Raw genomic sequence first — 18,340 nt, 5'->3', positions numbered from 1 at the left:
AATGAATGTCTTAACTAAACAACACGTTCTTAGTGAACATCAGTATGGTTTTAGAAAAAAAAAAGAAAAAGAAAATTGCACTACTTCATTGGCTTTGGTCGAGTTTGCTGAACAAGTTACAAATGCAACAGAGAAGAAGAAATACACTGTATTTTTTTGATTTGCAGTAAGCATTTCACACCATAGATCACAGCTTACTATTGAATAAATTACAGAAGTACGGTATTAGAGGACTGGCTCTTGATTGGTTAACTAGTTATTTACAAGACAGGTACCAGTGTGTTCATTTTGGGGAGATAAACTCTGAATTTTTGAGGATTTCATGTGGGGTGTGTTCATTTTGGGGAGATAAACTCTGAATTTTTGAGGATTTCATGTGGGGTGCCCCAAGGTTCAGTCTTTGGGCCGTTACTATTTTTATTGTACATTAACGACATTGGTTTGGTTTCTAAGTTTGTGAGATGCATTTTGTTTGCGGATGACACAACTGTGTTTGGTAGTGGGGATCATTTGGGACATCTCCTGGACATGATGGAGAGGGAACTACAAAAATTTAAACACTGTTTCATTTAAATAAGTCATCGCTTCATTTGGGTAAAACGAAGTGTATTGTAGAAATTTATTATTGAATTATGTCGAAATTGAAATGGTAACTGAAACAAAGTTTCTTGGTGTTTTTAATCAATGACAAACTAAGTTGGAAAACTCATATAAATTATGTTATATCCAAAATCTCAAAAGTCATCGTGATTTTGTACAAAGTACAATTCCTCCTCCCCCAACATTCGTTGGTTATGTTGTATCATTCTTTGCTTGTTCCATATATGACTTACTGCAATGAGGTATGGGGAAATAAATATAAAACAAATATAAATCCAGTATTTCTGTTACAAAAGAAAGCTATAAGAGTTATAAATAAAAAACCATATCGGGAGCCAACGAATCCATTGTTTTCTTCTTTGCGCATTTTGAAATTTTGGGACTTGGTTGATTATTTTATGATACAGTTCATGTATAAAGTTAAAAATGAACTCTCACCTCAACAGGTCCAGGAATTGTTTAAAATGACGGAGTCCTGTTATCATCTGAGAGGAATTTCAGTATTTGAATGCAAGTATCGTACAACTGTTAAAAGGCATTGTGTATCTGTTAAAGGGGTTAAAATCCAGAATGACTGCCCTGACAGTATTAAATTATCGGGTTACTTTGGCTAGCCTGAAAAGATTTTATAAAAATAACAAAATTGCTTATTATAGTACAATAAATTAAGTACAGTTGTGCTCAAAAGTATACATACCCTGGCAGAATTTTTGCTTTTTTTTGGCCATTTCTAAGAGAATATGAATGACAACACAAAAAAATTTTTTCACTCATGGTTAGTGGTTGGGTGAAGCCATTTATTGTCTAACAACTGTGTTTCATCTTTTTAAATCAAAATGACAAGAGAACTACCCAAATGACACTGATCCAAAGTTTACATACCCCTGTTCTTAATACTGTGTATTGCCCCTTTAACATCAATGACAGCTTGGAGTCTTTTGTGGTAGTCTTTTGTGGCGGTGTTTTTCTGTATCTGTTAGCTGTTTAATCTGTGCAGTTAGATTGATCTAGTTATCTAGATTACGATTTGTTTCCCAGTGTAATCTTTACGTGCCTTAACTAAAGCACTCCTTCTGCTGAATCACCTTTAAATTATTTACACATTATTCACTTTGCGTGTTTTTAGGAATCCGCTAGGTTAGCGTAGCTACTAGCTCTTAGCCGATTTAGCATGGCGGCTTCTCCTGTCTCTCCCGCACTTTTCTGCTCTGGGTGTGAAATGTTTAGTTATTCCTCGGCCTCCTTTAGCAGTAACGGTACTTGTAATAAGTGTAGCTTATTCGTAGCTTTGGAGGCCAGGCTGGGCGAATTGGAGACTCGGCTCCGCACCGTGGAAAATTCTACAGCTAGCCAGGCCCCTGTAGTCGGTGCGGACCAAGGTAGCTTAGCCGCCGTTAGTTCCCCCCTGGCAGATCCCGAGCAGTCGGGAAAGCAGGCTGACTGGGTGACTGTGAGGAGGAAGCGTAGCCCTAAACAGAAGTCCCATGTACACCGCCAACCCGTTCACATCTCTAACCGTTTTTCCCCACTCGACGACACACCCGCCGAGGATCAAACTCTGGTTATTGGCGACTCTGTTTTGAGAAATGTGAAGTTAGCGACACCAGCAACCATAGTCAATTGTCTTCCGGGGGCCAGAGCAGGCGACATTGAAGGAAATTTGAAACTGCTGGCTAAGGTTAAGCGTAAATTTGGTAAGATTGTAATTCACGTCGGCAGTAATGACACTCGGTTACGCCAATCGGAGGTCACTAAAATTAACATTAAATCGGTGTGTAACTTTGCAAAAACAATGTCGGACTCTGTAGTTTTCTCTGGGCCCCTCCCCAATCGGACCGGGAGTGACATGTTTAGCCGCATGTTCTCCTTGAATTGCTGGCTGTCTGAGTGGTGTCCAAAAAATGAGGTGGGCTTCATAGATAATTGGCAAAGCTTCTGGGGAAAACCCGGTCTTGTTAGGAGAGACGGCATCCATCCCACTTTGGATGGAGCAGCTCTCATTTCTAGAAATCTGGCCAATTTTCTTAAATCCTCCAAACTGTGACTATCCAGGGTTGGGACGAGGAAGCAGAGTTGTAGTCTTACACACCTCTCTGCAGCTTCTCTCCCCCTGCCATCCCCTCATTACCCCATCCCCGTAGAGACGGTGCCTGCTCCCAGACCACCAATAACCAGCAAAAATCTATTTAAGCATAAAAATTCAAAAAGAAAAAATAATATAGCACCTTCAACTGCACCACAGACTAAAACAGTTAAATGTGGTCTATTAAACATTAGGTCTCTCTCTTCTAAGTCCCTGTTGGTAAATGATATAATAATTGATCAACATATTGATTTATTCTGCCTAACAGAAACCTGGTTACAGCAGGATGAATATGTTAGTTTAAATGAGTCAACACCCCCGAGTCACACTAACTGTCAGAATGCTCGTAGCACGGGCCGGGGGCGGAGGATTAGCAGCAATCTTCCATTCCAGCTTATTAATTAATCAGAAACCCAGACAGAGCTTTAATTCATTTGAAAGCTTGTCTCTTAGTCTTGTCCATCCAAATTGGAAGTCCCAAAAACCAGTTTTATTTGTTATTATCTATCGTCCACCTGGTCGTTACTGTGAGTTTCTCTGTGAATTTTCAGACCTTTTGTCTGACTTAGTGCTTAGCTCAGATAAGATAATTATAGTGGGCGATTTTAACATCCACACAGATGCTGAGAATGACAGCCTCAACACTGCATTTAATCTATTATTAGACTCTATTGGCTTTGCTCAAAAAGTAAATGAGTCCACCCACCACTTTAATCATATCTTAGATCTTGTTCTGGCTTATGGTATGGAAATAGAAGACTTAACAGTATTCCCTGAAAACTCCCTTCTGTCTGATCATTTCTTAATAACATTTACATTTACTCTGATGGACTACCCAGCAGTGGGGAATAAGTTTCATTACACTAGAAGTCTTTCAGAAAGCGCTGTAACTAGGTTTAAGGATATGATTCCTTCTTTATGTTCTCTAATGCCATATACCAACACAGTGCAGAGTAGCTACCTAAACTCTGTAAGGGAGATAGAGTATCTCGTCAATAGTTTTACATCCTCATTGAAGACAACTTTGGATGCTGTAGCTCCTCTGAAAAAGAGAGCTTTAAATCAGAAGTGTCTGACTCCGTGGTATAACTCACAAACTCGTAGCTTAAAGCAGATAACCCGTAAGTTGGAGAGGAAATGGCGTCTCACTAATTTAGAAGATCTTCACTTAGCCTGGAAAAAGAGTCTGTTGCTCTATAAAAAAGCCATCCGTAAAGCTAGGACATCTTTCTACTCATCACTAATTGAAGAAAATAAGAACAACCCCAGGTTTCTTTTCAGCACTGTAGCCAGGCTGACAAAGAGTCAGAGCTCTATTGAGCTGAATATTCCATTAACTTTAACTAGTAATGACTTCATGACTTTCTTTGCTAACAAAATTTTAACTATTAGAGAAAAAATTACTCATAACCATCCCAAAGACGTATCGTTATCTTTGGCTGCTTTCAGTGATGCCGGTATTTGGTTAGACTCTTTCTCTCCGATTGTTCTGAGTTATTTTCATTAGTTACTTCATCCAAACCATCAACATGTTTATTAGACCCCATTCCTACCAGGCTGCTCAAGGAAGCCCTACCATTATTTAATGCTTCGATCTTAAATATGATCAATCTATCTTTGTTAGTTGGCTATGTACCACAGGCTTTTAAGGTGGCAGTAATTAAACCATTACTTAAAAAGCCATCACTTGACCCAGCTATCTTAGCTAATTATAGGCCAATCTCCAACCTTCCTTTTCTCTCAAAAATTCTTGAAAGGGTAGTTGTAAAACAGCTAACTGATCATCTGCAGAGGAATGGTCTATTTGAAGAGTTTCAGTCAGGTTTTAGAATTCATCATAGTACAGAAACAGCATTAGTGAAGGTTACAAATGATCTTCTTATGGCCTCAGACAGTGGACTCATCTCTGTGCTTGTTCTGTTAGACCTCAGTGCTGCTTTTGATACTGTTGACCATAAAATTTTATTACAGAGATTAGAGCATGCCATAGGTATTAAAGGCACTGCGCTGCGGTGGTTTGAATCATATTTGTCTAATAGATTACAATTTGTTCATGTAAATGGGGAATCTTCTTCACAGACTAAAGTTAATTATGGAGTTCCAGAAGGTTCTGTGCTAGGACCAATTTTATTCACTTTATACATGCTTCCCTTAGGCAGTATTATTAGACGGTATTGCTTAAATTTTCATTGTTACGCAGATGATACCCAGCTTTATCTATCCATGAAGCCAGAGGACACACACCAATTAGCTAAACTGCAGGATTGTCTTACAGACATAAAGACATGGATGACCTCTAATTTCCAGCTTTTAAACTCAGATAAATCTGAAGTTATTGTACTTGGCCCCACAAATCTTAGAAACATGGTGTCTAACCAGATCCTTACTCTGGATGGCATTACCCTGACCTCTAGTAATACTGTGAGAAATCTTGGAGTCATTTTTGATCAGGATATGTCATTCAAAGCGCATATTAAACAAATATGTAGGACTGCTTTTTTGCATTTACGCAATATCTCTAAAATCAGAAAGGTCTTGTCTCAGAGTGATGCTGAAAAACTAATTAATGCATTTATTTCCTCTAGGCTGGACTATTGTAATTCATTATTATCAGGTTGTCCTAAAAGTTCCATAAAAAGCCTTCAGTTAATTCAAAATGCTGCAGCTAGAGTACTGACGGGGACTAGAAGGAGAGAGCATATCTCACCCATATTGGCCTCTCTTCATTGGCTTCCTGTTAATTCTAGAATAGAATTTAAAATTCTTCTTCTTACTTATAAGGTTTTGAATAATCAGGTCCCATCTTATCTTAGGGACCTCGTAGTACCATATCACCCCAATAGAGCGCTTCGCTCTCAGACTGCAGGCTTACTTGTAGTTCCTAGGGTTTGTAAGAGTAGAATGGGAGGCAGAGCCTTCAGCTTTCAGGCTCCTCTCCTGTGGAACCAGCTCCCAATTCAGATCAGGGAGACAGACACCCTCTCTACTTTTAAGATTAGGCTTAAAACTTTCCTTTTTGCTAAAGCTTATAGTTAGGGCTGGATCAGGTGACCCTAAACCATCCCTTAGTTATGCTGCTATAGACGTAGACTGCTGGGGGGTTCCCATGATGCACTGTTTCTTTCTCTTTTTGCTCTGTATGCACCACTCTGCATTTAATCATTAGTGATCGATCTCTGCTCCCCTCCACAGCATGTCTTTTTCCTGGTTCTCTCCCTCAGCCCCAACCAGTCCCAGCAGAAGACTGCCCCTCCCTGAGCCTGGTTCTGCTGGAGGTTTCTTCCTGTTAAAAGGGAGTTTTTCCTTCCCACTGTAGCCAAGTGCTTGCTCACAGGGGGTCGTTTTGACCGTTGGGGTTTTACATAATTATTGTATGGCCTTGCCTTACAATATAAAGCGCCTTGGGGCAACTGTTTGTTGTGATTTGGCGCTATATAAAAAAATTGATTGATTGATTGATAGTTGTGGACGAGGCTCTCTGATGGTAAAGCTGCCACTGAATATGTCTTGGACTATATTTACGTTAATTACAAAGAAATACAAACAGTATGGCACTTTATGGTAAATCTGCATGGAGTAGACAGTTCTCAAAAACTGAGTGATTGTGCAAGAAGAAGAAGAAGAGTGAGGAAAGCCACCAAGACAACCCAGAAGACGTTATGGGCTTAGGTGGCTGTGATTGGAGAAAATTGTGCACAGTGCAAGCTTTGCATTTTGCATCACTCCTCTTAGCTTCATAGTGGAGTAGAGCAGAGAAGGATTTTCTTTCACCAAAACAGATCAAATCCAGGCTTGTATCTCAGATGTACCTTCTGACAATTTGTAGCTAAACCTTCAGGTCTTCTTTTGAAGAAAATCCTCCTCTATACCACTTCATTATGAAGATGGATAACTGGTGATACAAAATGCAAAGCTTGCACTGTGCACAATTTCTCTAATCACAGCCACGTAAGCCTATAACTTCTTCTGGGTTGTCTGGGTGTCTTGGTGGCTTTCCTCACTCTTCTACTTCTTGCACAGTCACTCAGTTTCTGAGAACTGTCTACTCCATGCAGATTTACCATAGAGTGCCATATTGTTTGTATTTTTTTGTAATTGATGTAAATAAAGTCCGAAACATATTCAGTGGCAGCTTTACCATCAGAGAGCCTCGTCCACAACTACCACAAAAGACTCCAAGCTGTCATTGATGTTAAAGGGGGCAATACACAGTATTAAAAACAGGGGTATGTAAGCTTTTAATCAGGTTCATTTGGGTAGTTCTCTTGTCATTTTGATTTAAAAAGAGGAAACATTTTTTTTGACAATAAATGGTTTCACCCAACCACTAACCATGAATGGAAAAAAAAGTTTTTGTGTTGTCATTCATATTCTCTAAAAAATGGCCAAAAAAGCAAAAATTCTGCCAGGGTATGTAAACTTTTGAGCACATTCAGTACATATTATAAACATTCCCCATCACTGGTGTCAACAAATCCAAACTGGTTTGGCTCCAGGTACAGATGGCTATTTGATTAACCTCCGGACTGTGGCGACATTACAAATATAACCTAATAAAAACCTTTTGGGTATGCTTGCTCATTTAATTTTTGCACACCAAAGTTTTGTGATGTTGGCATGAAAATCTGCACTGTATTTGCAGATATCTAAATTGTGCATATTTAGCTGTGAGGCGGTATATAATAAAATGTTAGCTACACAAGGATCTACAACATGAAGTCTCACATTTCCATCCACCTGCCGTGTTGCGTCACTCTCACAGGAAAAAGTGTCAAAACAAGTCAAGCTAACTTTCACCCGCAGACTTCTATAAGATAATTTAGGTCGTGACAGCGCTGACCAGCAGGTCAATGGTGTTGACAAGAAACCTACATATAACAGGTCAAAGGTCACTCTTCGCTAAGACTATTTAAACCTCGTCAACCAGCCACAGTAATGTTAGCTTACTGGCTAACGACAACTAGCTTCGCCGTGTTCCGCTGGAAATTCGTTTGGACTAGCACACAATAACACTGAGCTATTTAAATTCGACAACAAATGTCACATTGTCGTTTCAGAGCGTTTCATTCTTGTACCTAAACACTTTTTCTTTCTTTTTATACCTGAACTCTCTCGCAGCGAGTCCACCTCGACCCACCAGCCTTGTTGTTGTAATGTCCCTAGTGTTGCCAGATTTCACGACGCAAACAAGCAACTTTAAAAATAATTTATTTCAAACATGCAAATTTAAATGAATACATACATACATACTTAAAAGTGAAGTCTGACAAACAAGTAGACAGAGACAAACAATATTCAGACAATTACTTCATTAATTACTAGGGAACACTGTACACTGTAGAAACTGATTAAGTTCAAGCAACCAGCACTTTTTTCAATTGTGCATTTCCTCAAATTCACCCTAATTTTTGATGTAATAATCTTACAATGAGCAACCCATAACATTAAAGAGCCAATACATTACCAATATTAACAAGCTTTCTACAATAATGCTAATATTGCAAGGCCAACGGGACATCAAGGGGCAGGTTTAAAGTTTACATCTATCAAAATATTCTACAATTACTGACAGGTGAAGTATTTTGTAGATTTTTTTTTTTACTTTGTCTTTAACATAATAAATAAATTCTTTCATCAATAATTTATTTTTTAAAAAGCCAGACACCAAAGGAATATTGCTAATATAATTATTCAGTCTTTGGAAATGCTCACAATGCCAAATGAACCAGTTCATTTTTTATTCAAAATGCTCAACCTAATAAATGAAACAAAGGTTCAGAAAATAATTTTGTATGGTGCGATGAACACTACATCAAATGCAGTACCGCACATCTGAAAAAGAAATTAACTGAACATATAGAAGAGAATGCCTTTTTTGAAAAAGTTAGATTTTAGACCCCAACCAAATAAATCACGATTCCTCACTTTCGACATGAAACAACTTTACAAAAAATAAATATGAAAGTTCTAGCCACTTATAACAAGTGGACCTGGCAACAAGGAAATGCGGAAATGCCGTCACTATTCTCCAGATTTGGCCGAACACACAAAAAGCTAAAGAAATGTACTTATACTGTTATTTTATTATTTTAAACATGAAGTTGACAATATATACTTTAAAATGTAAATGATTTTTCTTTTTAGTATTTAATCACTTCTCTGTAGTTTCTTTTTTTCCTCAGCCAAACGACGTATTTACTTACTGAAAGACGCAGTAGTCTGAGAATTGTTTGTGCAATATTTTGCAAGTGCTCAGAAAACAACTGACATAAGCATTTTCAAGCTTCAGATTCTTTTCAGAACAAAATAAGATTCAGGCTGCTTCAGCTGGTAATGTGAACCCAGCACGAGTTTTATTTGTCAAGAAAAGGAGTAGTCCACATTTTGTTTGCAACCCTCTGGTTTAGTAGTGAAACAGCTGCAGGTGGAAACCTGTAAATGGGGAAACCAGTCGAGCGATTTTTGGGTTCAAACTGGCCACCTTCCAGTCACATGCTCAAATTTTCTAGGTGTTTGAAATTAAACGGTTTTTGGTTGTGGCTTTGGCTTCAGTTTACCCAGAACCTCCTCTTTCAGCTGTTTACTGTACCGGTTGACCTTCCAGTGACCAGGCATCCATCCTAGCAGGAAACGGTGGAAATCTGTCCAGGCAAATGCAAACATGTCCCTCCATTCTTTCTCTAAGGCACCAAAGTCCACATCTTCCTTAACAGATTGTTTCAGTTCTGTGAAATAGTAGTCCAGAAAGCCCGGGACTCCCTTTTCACACTCCCTCTCATCCATGCAGCTTCCTAAAAAATACACAACATCTTTTATCCCACAGCCCCCGCCCACATACTGGAAGTCCACAGCTGCCACGTCCTTTCCACTTTGGGAAAAACAGAAGTTTTCCAACTTGGCATCTCCGTGAACGATGGTTTTGAAGCAGCATTTGCTGAGTATTCTGTCGATGTCACTGGCTGCCGCTTTGAGCAGAGCATCATCCATTGCTTCCAGCTCATTGGGCCGGGTCTCCAGGTGCCAGTAAGTGCCGACAGGCCACAGTCCTTCTGGTTCCACATTCAGGAAGAGGGCATGAAAGTTGGCCAACCAGCTGAGGCAGGCCCTAATCTCTGTGTCCTTCACGTTTGTTCTAAAAAGAAAAATAACATTCGTTTGTCAGGGACAAAAATTTACGAGCTTCTGTCTCGTGGCATCTACAGGTTTACAGTAAATAGACTTCTTAGTGGTCTTGAAGACATTTCATCACTCATCCAAGACTTACGTATTAAAAAGTAAGGCGTGGTATCTCCAGTATAGACCCTTAAGGGCATAAGGGAGTATTGTAAAATAAACAGGGTCAACCTGTTTTAAAAAGGGATGGTTATAAAAGATTGTCTTGAGAAGGTCTTCATGTCTCCATAGGACTGTTACATGTTCTCTCCTTGATGAATGTGTGTAGTATCCTTAGGATGCTTTCACAACTAACTTGTTTGGACTAGACCTTCTAACCTTTTAGGTTGGTGTCAACCAAAGTAATCATGTCACGTCTGGGAGCACGTATTGGTGCCACGCTTCCTCACATCCACAACATGGAACCACCTTGAGTCCCGGATGGCAATCACCCATGCAAACCGGTCCATCTCCAAAATAATCTCTAAAATCTCTAAAATATCTCTAAAATAACCATCTATCTGCCACAGACAGGTGAAACATGGGGATATCCCTTTGGCCTTCTCCAGCAAAAACAATTTATGTGAAAACTGCCTCAGACTAGAGTCCAGATTGAAGAACCAAATAAAGTGCATCAAACTGAACCATGGTTCACCTTGGTTGCAGTGTTAAAATACTTTTTTGGATAGTTCAGACTTTTGTACCAATTACAGGAAGTTGAGGCAGGTTATCATCACCCAATAAACAGTCAACAAAGAAAAAAAATGAAAGTGTAAAAATGAACTGTGGGAGCACAAAGGAGGAGATTCAGCCCTGTACACATGGAGAAGGGTTTGGGCATGTCCGCTGAAGTTTTGTATTGTATTGATGTTTCATTCACATGAAACTGGCATTTTCAGAGCCTGAAACGGCTACATTTTGAAAACGAGTCCCAGAATTGATAAATCTGAAAACGCTGGATTCACATTTTTGTGTAGACAGCCTATGCAGAACTTTTCTGAAATGATGTCAGAGCCCTACCTCTGTAACCTCAGGTGCTCATAATGGACAGTATGTTGTTGTTAACACTGTAATATAATATTGTTATATATTTTATTTATTTATTTATTTATATATGATTTATTTTCATCACCAGCAGAGTGCTGAAGAGACAAAGAATGCCTCTGGTGAACACTGGGACTGTTGTGACCAATGATGCCGGTAACGCGTTACTTAGTAACGTGTTACTCTAATCTGACCATTTTTTTTGTAACGAGTAATATAACGCGTTAATCTTTCCAAAACAGTAATCAGATTAAAGTTACTTCTCCAAGTCACTGTGCGTTACTATTATTTTTGCATTGTGGGTCGATAGCAGCGTTAAACTTGGTCCGTGGGCAGGAGGTCGGGGTTCAACTGAACTGCCCACTTTAAGCGAGCTGTGAGCTTTTCATCCACGGTTTTTTGCAGCAGCTACAACTCGTCCTCACCTTAAAGGCAACAACAGCACACGTGCACTGAGCTTTACAAAGACATTTTTATGCTTTGTTCTCCTTTATTTAGAATTCTGAGCTGAGCCGCTCAGTATCTGCTGCTAAAAATAGCTGATCCTCCGCGAACTGACACTATTTTCCACTCAAATGCACCTAAACTCTCTTTCTGAGGACCACATGATGTGAAAATGCAATAAAACTTTCTTACCTGTAAATCTGGTCATGTTTTCTGCATAAATAAATGTTATCCATTCTTTGTGCTCAAACGCCAAAGCAGGGGCGAATCCAGATGGAATGGGGGCGTGGGGCAGGGATGTGCCCCCCTCCCCCACAACACCCCTAGATGAAGCCGTTTTTTACTACAACTACTAATACTACTTACAATAATAATAATTTCGACAAGTAAAATGTTTAGAGAGAATTTAAATGTTAGAAATAATTTAATAGTTACATTTATAAACAATGTAGGTTAGAAATGGCAAGTTTTACTGTTACAGTGCTGTCAACAGTTAAATATGAGGTCAAGAAAGAGGTCTTTATTTTACTTTTTATAAAACAAGTATTTATTTTCATTGAAGTCAAGAAAGGGTGACTATAAAGTGAGTTTTGGCAAAACAAGTATCATTGTCATGTTGAGGTGGCAGAGGGTTGTTGTCGGCAGCTGGAGAAAGTAACTAAAAAGTAACTAGTAATCTAACTTAGTTACTTTTCCAATTGAATAATCAGTAAAGTAACTAAGTTACTTTTTCAAGGAGTAATCAGTAATTGGATTACTTTATCAAAGTAACTGTGGCAACACTGGTTGTGACTAATAAAATAATTGCAGAAAACAGTTTCATCTTTTATAATAAGTTAGTTTTTCTTCTTGTTGGTGGTGGGACAAAATGGCTGCTTCCTCTGGCTCAGGATGAGAAAGGCACCCTGAGCAGACAAACACTGAGGGATTTCTTTAAAAAACCCTTTATTCATAAGCAATTTCCACTATATGGAATTAAAGTATTTCCAGAAAAAATCTTTCAAAACAAGGGTGTCTTACATGATTAAGTTTCCAGCTGTGATGATGAAACCAGCTGAAAGGACACAAGAGGACAGATTAAAAGGCCTCATATTTAATGGCATAAAAGTGGATTAGTGGTTTGCACTGTTGCCTCATACCAAGTAGGTCATGGGTCTGATTCCCACCTGTGGCCTTTCTGTGCAGAGTTTGCATGTTCTCCTCATGTTTGTGTGGGTTTCCTCTGGGTGCTCCAGTTTCCTCCCACATTTAAAGGCATGCAGGTTAGGTGAATTGAAAACTTTATAACTGTCCAGGTCTCGCTTGCAAAAGAGCTATCGATCTCAGTGGGACTAACTGGTTAAATAAATCAAGCGTGCCACTTTGTAAAGTTCTCACTTCTGCTGCTATACTGATTAGCTCCTTACACCAGTTATGTGCATGCTCCATGTCTTCTTCATTTTTTGTGGAAGCACTACAGTGCCACACACAGGCCTGGCATGTGTACTGCAGTGTTTTCAGTCATTTTCTTTGGCTTTGTGTGGATGCAGATATACCTTCTCTGGTCATAACCAGCAACATCCAGATCCTCCAGGACAATCAGCATCTCATCGCCATAGGAACAAGCAGCCAGGCAGGCAGCCAGGCAGGCAGGGATCCGACAGCTCTGATTGGTGGAATAGTTCTGGTACCAGTACGTCTCCACCTGATAGGACCTGATTTTACGTCTGTGGGAAAGATCTGTGTGTTCAGCCTCTTGCGGAAACCTGACATGTTTGAGAACCACAGACGGTCTGTGGCAGCCCTCCAGGTGCAGCCGGACTATTTCCCCGTAACCGCTCCACAGACTCTGGATTCTGGAGCCCACATGGAGAGATGATGCTCCACACGCCTGCAGGACCAGATCCCGGTACTCCTGTTTCATATTCCAGCTCTGAACCAAACAGAGAAGCATAAAAATCATTCTATATTTAATCACACGAGCAGAAAAACTAACTCATTCTTTGTTGTCATTTAGTTTCCTCACATGATCCTGCTTCCGTGAACAGACTGATTTTAAAAAACTTTCTGCCTGTTTCTCTCTCACTCACAGTTACAGTAAGAACGATTAATGTCTGGATTAAAAAAACGCCACCATCTTCAGATAATTTATGGCGATAATTATAATAAAAGTCCACCAACCTAAATGAATGTTGTCATTCGCTGTGTGACAAGCGGAAGCAGTAAGTGAGTCCTTTGAAGTCGCAAGCCGAAACAAAATGAGCAACACCACCACCTACTGGACTGGAGGGTACAAGGTTTTTTTTTTTGTTGAGGGGGACAGCTGAGTCCTCAGTAGTGGTGCAGCTTAGCTAACATTTCCATTAAAAAAAATGTTCTTTTTGGGGGGGGTTAAATGTTGTTATTGTGGTTCATGGTAGTTTAATAGTGTTGTTAGTGTTATTGATTTAGGTGTTTTTGTAGTTCACTTAGTCAAGAGCCGGAGGGGGAAGTGTTGGTTTTTAAATACTTGAAAGACACTGGACTCATTGAGAGGATTTAGCACTGCTATAATGGACTGATGCAGAAGGTGGCAGCAATGCAACAATAAGGATGCCGGCTGCTGTTAAACGCCATATAAATTTATCCAACAGACAATAGAGTTCCACAAGGGAGTGTGTGCAGTCCCATACTGTTTAATATCATGATTAATGATATTTTCTCAGACGTAGCTGTCAATCTAGGAAGGTCTTTGTATGCAGATGATGGTGCATTGTGGGCTAAATGTTGAAATGCTGCAGTTATTGGGAAAAAGCTTCAGGTGGCTGTCAGCACAGTGGAGAGATGGGGTAATAAGTGGGGTTTCCGTTTTTCTGTGGATAAAACACAGACCATGTGTTTATCCATAAAGCATAATAATAATAATCCATCAATTCCAGGTAATCTATTGGGCAGACAGTTAAGCAGGTTCAAACGGTGTGGTTTTTGGGTGTCTGGATGGATTGCAAATTGACCTTTGGGAATCATGTCCAGAAAGTTGTCACGCAATGTAAAAAGGCAGCAAATATAATGAGGTGTCTGGCAGAGAGTAGCTGGGTAGCAAATCTATACTGCCGCAATAAGATCTGCCTTAAATTATGCATGTATTGCACAGCCTTTATGTAGCACCCCTTGGGAATATACTGCGGCGCTTTGGGATTCCCTTTCATTGCTATGCTGATGACACTCAGTTGTACATGCCAATAACTGCTGGTAATCTCATTCACATAAAATCTTTGGAAGATTGCATGAATCAGTAAGAAGTTGGATGTCTAGTAACTTCCTACTTTTAAATTCTGATAAGACTGAAGTTATGGTTCTTGGTCCAGCGAGGTATCGACATCAATTTGATCAGCTAGCACTTAGCTTAGGTTCGTGTGTTATACATCATACGGATAAAGTGAGGAACCTTGGAGTAATTTTTGATCCTACGTTGTCCTTTGATCTCCACATTAGAGACATTACGAGGACTGCTTTCTTCCATTTGCGAAATATAGCGAAGATTCGTCCCATCCTGTCTATGGCTGATGCTGAGACTTTGATTCATGCATTTGTCTCTTCTAGATTAGACTATTGTAAATGCTCTATTTTCTGTCTTACCACAGTCCAGGATTAGGGGTCTTCAACTGGTTCAAAACGTTGCTGCCAGACTTTTGACACAAAGCAGAAAGTTTGACCACATTACGCCCGTTTTGGCCTCCCTGCACTGGCTTCCAGTTGCTGCAAGATCGGATTTTAAAGTACTGTTATTAGTTTATAAAATTGTTCATGGACTTGCACCTCCCTATCTGGCTGACCTGGTAAGCCCCTATGTACCAGCTTGGGCCTGCGTTCTCAGGGTGCAGCACTTCTCTGTGTTCCCAGGGTGAATAAAAAGTCTGCCGGTCACAGAACTTTCTCCTACCATGCCCCAGCTCTGTGGAACGATCTCCCAGCACACATTCGGCAGTCTGATACTGTGGAGACTTTTAAGTCACGTTTAAAGACTCATTTGTTTTCCCTGTTTTGTCATTAGTGTTATGATGTGTTTTTATTCTTGTATTCTTTTATGGTCATCTTTTTATTGTGTTTAAAAAATTTTTTTTTATGTTGTGTGAAACGCCTTGAGACGATTTCATCGCGAATTGGCGCTATATAAATTAATACATTTGATTTGATTTGATTTGTAAAATATCATCTACAAAAGCTCAATGTGATACAAGCTCAGGCCCTCAGTGCATGTTCTGGAACTTTCAAGAGGTCATCAATCCCAGGTCACAATCAGACACATTCGACCAAATCTGTTTGGACTCCTAGGAGCATGGTAAAATTACATCTAATAGTTTTAGTCAGGTAATAAACTGTCAGGCTTGGAAACTAGGCTTGTCTAGTACCGTTGTCTACTATTCCCCCTTGTTTTTCCTATGCCCAAGTAGATTTTGAGATGGAGAAACTGTCAAAGGACTCTAACAAGTATGGTGGGATGGCCAGTCTCGTTCACCGATACCTTGCAATGAAATATACAGATGTGATTCATATGTTTACAGATTGATCTAAAGATCCAGTCACAGGAAAGACAGGAGCACCAGATTATATTCCCCAGTTTCATAAGTCAATCATAACAAAAATTCTGTCAGATCAGTTAGCTGTCTTTTCAGTGGAACTGCTAGCAATTTTTCCTTGCACTGTTGTGAGTAGAGCAGGTGAAGTTCAGTCATCACAGGGTATCTGTTTGGATTCAATGGCAGCATTATTCAGTTTTTCAAATGGTAAATCTGTTTGCAGGCCAAACCTGATCACTGAGATTCTTCAAAGCCTATTTAAACTACAACAACAGAATATTTCAGTATGTCTCATGTGGGTTCCATCTCATTCTGAAATTGAGGGCAATGAAGTAGTAGATCTGCTAGCAAAAGCACCTCTGAAATCAGCATACAGATCAATATCAATCAATCAATCAATTTTATTTATATAGCGCCAAATCACAACAAACAGTTGCCCCAAGGCGCTTTATATTGTAAGGCAAGGCCATACAATAATTACGTAAAAACCCCAACGGTCAAAACGCCCCCCTTGTGAGCAAGCACTTGGCGACAGTGGGAAGGAAAAACTCCCTTTTAACAGGAAGAAACCTCCAGCAGAACCAGGCTCAGGGAGGGGCAGTCTTCTGCTGGGACTGGTTGGGGCTGAGGGAGAGAACCAGGAAAAAGACATGCTGTGGAGGGGAGCAGAGATCAATCACTAATGATTAAATGCAGAGTGGTGCATACAGAGCAAAAAGAGAAAGAAACACTCAGTGCATCATGGGAACCCCCCAGCAGTCTACGTCTATAGCAGCATAACTAAGGGATGGTTCAGGGTCACCTGATCCAGCCCTAACTATAAGCTTTAGCAAAAAGGAAAGTTTTAAGCCTAATCTTAAAAGTAGAGAGGGTGTCTGTCTCCCTGATCTGAATTGGGAGCTGGTTCCACAGGAGAGGAGCCTGAAAGCTGAAGGCTCTGCCTCCCATTCTACTCTTACAAACCCTAGGAACTACAAGTAAGCCTGCAGTCTGAGAGCGAAGCGCTCTTTTGGGGTGATATGGTACTATGAGGTCCCTAAGATAAGATGGGACCTGATTATTCAAAACCTTATAAGTAAGAAGAAGAATTTTAAATTCTATTCTAGAATTAACAGGAAGCCAATGAAGAGAGGCCAATATGGGTGAGATATGCTCTCTCCTTCTAGTCCCTGTTAGTACTCTAGCTGCAGCATTTTGAATTAACTGAAGGCTTTTCAGAGAACTTTTAGGACAACCTGATAATAATGAATTACAATAGTCCAGCCTAGAGGAAATAAATGCATGAATTAGTTTTTCAGCATTACTCTGAGACAAGACCTTTCTAATTTTAGAGATATTGCGTAAATGCAAAAAAGCAGTCCTACATATTTGTTTAATATGCGTTTTGAATGACATATCCTGATCAAAAATGACTCCAAGATTTCTCACAGTATTACTAGAGGTCAGGGTAATGCCATCCAGAGTAAGGATCTGGTTAGACACCATGTTTCTAAGATTTGTGGGGCCAAGTACAATAACTTCAGTTTTATCTGAGTTTAAAAGCAGGAAATTAGAGGTCATCCATGTCTTTATGTCTGTAAGACAATCCTGCAGTTTAGCTAATTGGTATGTGTCCTCTGGCTTCATGGATAGATAAAGCTGGGTATCATCTGCGTAACAATGAAAATTTAAGCAATGCCGTCTAATAATACTGCCTAAGGGAAGCATGTATAAAGTGAATAAAATTGGTCCTAGCACAGAACCTTGTAGAACTCCATAATTAACCTTAGTCTGTGAAGAAGATTCCCCATTTACATGAACAAATTGTAATCTATTAGATAAATATGATTCAAACCACCGCAGCGCAGTGCCTTTAATACCTATGGCATGCTCTAATCTCTGTAATAAAATTTTATGGTCAACAGTATCAAAAGCAGCACTGAGGTCTAACAGAACAAGCACAGAGATGAGTCCACTGTCTGAGGCCATAAGAAGATCATTTGTAACCTTCACTAATGCTGTTTCTGTACTATGATGAATTCTAAAACCTGACTGAAACTCTTCAAATAGACCATTCCTCTGCAGATGATCAGTTAGCTGTTTTACAACTAGCCTTTCAAGAATTCTTGAGAGAAAAGGAAGGTTAGAGATTGGCCTATAATTAGCTAAGATAGCTGGGTCAAGTGATGGCTTTTTAAGTAATGGTTTAATTACTGCCACCTTAAAAGCCTGTGGTACATAGCCAACTAACAAAGATAGATTGATCATATTTAAGATCGAAGCATTAAATAATGGTAGGGCTTCCTTGAGCAGCCTGGTAGGAATGGGGTCTAATAGACATGTTGATGGTTTGGATGAAGTAACTAATGAAAATAACTCAGACAGAACAATCGGAGAGAAAGAGTCTAACCAAATACCGGTATCACTGAAAGCAGCCAAAGATAACGATACGTCTTTGGGATGGTTATGAGTAATTTTTTCTCTAATAGTTAAAATTTTA

The 18,340-nt window shown here is 39.6% G+C and overlaps 2 protein-coding genes across 3 annotated transcripts in view; both read right to left on the bottom strand.

The window, feature by feature from the left end:
* The window catches only part of herpud2 (HERPUD family member 2), a 47,628-nt gene extending 39,720 nt beyond the window's left edge, over positions 1-7,908 (bottom strand). The window contains exon 1 of the mRNA XM_034174340.1: positions 7,786-7,908. The gene's annotated coding sequence lies outside the window, so the exon portion shown is untranslated. The remainder of the gene's footprint in view (positions 1-7,785) is intronic.
* A 427-nt stretch (positions 7,909-8,335) lies between these two features.
* Positions 8,336-16,919, bottom strand: pkdc (protein kinase-like domain containing). 2 transcript variants are annotated; one of them, XM_034174339.1, is made up of 3 exons: positions 16,915-16,919; positions 12,859-13,235; positions 8,336-9,815 (listed from the first exon to the last, which is right to left on the bottom strand). In XM_034174339.1, the coding sequence occupies exons 2-3, from the start codon at positions 13,224-13,226 to the stop codon at positions 9,203-9,205; spliced, it is 981 nt and encodes a 326-aa protein (XP_034030230.1). In that variant the 5' UTR covers positions 13,227-13,235; positions 16,915-16,919; the 3' UTR covers positions 8,336-9,202. The 2 variants fall into 2 exon arrangements, with proteins under 2 accessions (XP_034030230.1, XP_034030229.1); XM_034174338.1 differs by lacking the exon at positions 16,915-16,919 and having other exon boundaries at positions 12,859-13,318.
* Between the last annotated feature and the right edge of the window lie 1,421 nt (positions 16,920-18,340).

This window comes from Thalassophryne amazonica, chromosome 7 (assembly GCF_902500255.1).
Source record: "Thalassophryne amazonica chromosome 7, fThaAma1.1, whole genome shotgun sequence".
Lineage (NCBI taxonomy): Eukaryota > Metazoa > Chordata > Actinopteri > Batrachoidiformes > Batrachoididae > Thalassophryne > Thalassophryne amazonica.
This window is presented reverse-complemented; position numbering and strand designations above follow the sequence as displayed.